The following is a 2,530-nucleotide window of genomic DNA, read 5'->3' on the forward strand; positions in this document are numbered from 1 at the left end:
GGCCTCCACCTCCACCAGGGTTTCAGTTGGAGGCATCAGCCCTCATGTCCTTCAGCCAACCCTTCTGCAACTGATGTCCCTGTGGACGAGAGGGAGCGAAGCTTCAGGTTCATGTCAAAAATATTTTAACCCTTGCTCCACCCAGAAGCCGCCTGCGTAGGGTTGATGGACTATAAGGGCCTCGGTCCTAATTAGGGTCAAGCGGAAGTTACTAATGAGCGCCGTGCCCAGGACTTCTAGGCTCAGCTGAAGCAAAATCGAGAGCATGCCGTCACACGCCCCGTGCGCGGGAGCCCATTGGAAAGGAGGAAACGTGAGCCCCCATCAGACACGGGCCTTTAGATGCAGTGACGCTGACTGCCGAGGAACTCCACGCTCTCTGCTTTGCGCAGAATCTGATGAATACTCAGATTGTTCAGTGCGCAAAACATACACACCCAAGTTCCGGAATTGGAGAGCGGTGATGGTTGCACAGCACTGTGGATATACTTAACGCCACTGAATTGTGCATGAAGTGGTTCAAATGGTAAATTTGACACTGTGTGTGTTTAATCACAATTAAAAACAAAACCCAGAAGCTCAGTTGCTTGCTTCTAGAAGCTGAGCCATCCATTTTATTTTTCATTTAGGATGTTGACTTTTTAAAATCTTTATTTATTTATTTATTCATTTATTTATTTTTGGCTGCATTGGGTCTTCGTTGCTGTGCACAGGCTTTCTCTAGCTGTGGCGAGTGGGGGGGCTACTCTTCGTTGTGGTGCACGGGCTTCTCATTGCAGTGGCTTCTCTTGTTGTGGAGCACGGGGTCTAGACGCACGGGCTTCAGTAGTTGTGGCACGTGGGCTCAGTAGTTGTGGCTCACGGGCTCTAGAGCACAGGCTCAGTAGTTGTGGCGCATGGGCTTAGTTGCTCCGTGGCATGTGGGATCTTCCCGGACCAGGGTTCGAACCCGTGTCCCCTGCATTGGCAGGTGGATTCTCAACCACTGCACCACCAGGGAAGCCCGACTTTCTTTTATCTTGAACTATAATTGACACATAACATTAGTTTCAGGTGTACATTGCAAAATGATCACCACATCCATTCTTTCTTTTTTTTTTTTCTCTCCTTTAATTTCCACAGCATGTTCATTCACATTTGACTGACTGATGGTACATAATTTTCTTTCACAATAGGCCAGTACATCTGTGTTATCCTGATTATACAAAAACAGATACAAAATGGTGTTGAGACTTACTCGCCTGAAATGACAAGACTAAGTGTATATGCATATAGTTTTTTAAATCTCTCTATTTCCATTCCATCCCTTTGGCTGAATATTATGAATACAATATTTGCCCTTCTTCTCGTATTCCCCTCTCTTGTGGCAGGCATCACTGTCCAGTAACCCAAGCCAAATCTCCTTTGTCATCCCCCCCACCAACAGTCATCAAATGTTAACAAGACAGCTTCCTAAATCTCTCTGGAATTGATCTCTTCCCCATTAGGGCTCCCTTTTGCAAGTCCATTTCTTCATCATAAGTCTGATATGTGAGCTCGTAATTGCTCGGCCGCAGTTTTCTCTTCTTCAGTCAGTGGTAAGAGCTTCAGGTCTGTTTGCTTTTGTAGTTCTTGTATCAAGGTCATAGTCTTATTGAAAGTAGCACAAATGCGGCTCTCAGTCTCTTTGTGCTCCACAGCAGTTGGTTTAAAGCGTGCATGCAGAGTTTGACATCGAGACTTTCCTGCCGACAATTCCTTTAAGAGTGTAACTGGATTTTTCTTGCCTGCTGAATCAGGATAATGAGGCTTGATTTCATATTCCAACCTGTACTGAATGTAATCCAGATCAGAGTCAGCTTTCTGGAACATCAGTTCCAGCTTATCGACCTCTGCCTCCATATTGAATAGTTGACATTCCTCCTCCATTCCTTTTTTGAATTTTAATTTTTTTAATGAAGTAGAGCTGATTTACAATGTTGCATTAGTTTTAGATGTACCTACAGTGATTCAATTATACATATATATGTATCTGTTCTTTTTCAGATTCTTTTCCCTTATAGGTTATTACAAAATACTGAACATAGTTCCCTGTGCTATACAGTAGGTCCTTGTTGGTTATCTATTTTATATATAGTAGTGTGTATATGTTAATCCCAAACTCCTAATTAATCCCTTCCCCCCTTTTCCCTTTGGTAACCATAAGTTCGTTTTCTATGTCTGTAGGCCTATTTCTGTTTTGTAAATAAGTTCATTTGTATCATTTTTGTTAAGATACCACATATAAGCGATTACATATGATATTTGTCTTTCGCTGTCTGGCTTACTTTGTATGATAATCTCTAGGTCCATCCATGTTGCCGCAAATGGCATTATTGCATTCTTCTTTATGGCTGAGTAGTATTCCATTGTATATATGGACCACATCTTCTTTATCCATTCCTCTGTCGATGGACATTTAGGTTGCTTCCATGTCTTGGCTACTAAGATCCTTTTTTTGGCGGGTGGCGGGGGCGGGCTGTGCAGCTTGTGGGGTCTCAGTGCCCCCAGC

General features: G+C 43.4%; 1 protein-coding gene across 1 annotated transcript; it reads right to left on the reverse strand.

Annotated features, from left to right (window-relative positions):
• Positions 1 to 1,102: 1,102 nt before the first annotated feature.
• Positions 1,103 to 1,896, reverse strand: LOC112402509 (spindle and kinetochore-associated protein 2). Its single transcript, XM_024749503.1, has one exon. It carries the CDS (start codon positions 1,879 to 1,881, stop codon positions 1,516 to 1,518), a length of 366 nt encoding a protein of 121 aa, XP_024605271.1. The 5' UTR covers positions 1,882 to 1,896; the 3' UTR covers positions 1,103 to 1,515.
• Between the last annotated feature and the right edge of the window lie 634 nt (positions 1,897 to 2,530).

This window comes from Neophocaena asiaeorientalis, unplaced genomic scaffold (genome assembly GCF_003031525.2).
Source record: "Neophocaena asiaeorientalis asiaeorientalis breed wild unplaced genomic scaffold, Neophocaena_asiaeorientalis_V1.1 scaffold43, whole genome shotgun sequence".
NCBI lineage: Eukaryota > Metazoa > Chordata > Mammalia > Artiodactyla > Phocoenidae > Neophocaena > Neophocaena asiaeorientalis.

What these genes read in the sequence shown, in the direction of transcription:
- LOC112402509 (XM_024749503.1), bottom strand. Translation starts at nt 1,881, where the DNA reads ATGGAGGCAGAGGTCGATAAGCTGGAACTGATGTTCCAGAAAGCTGAC.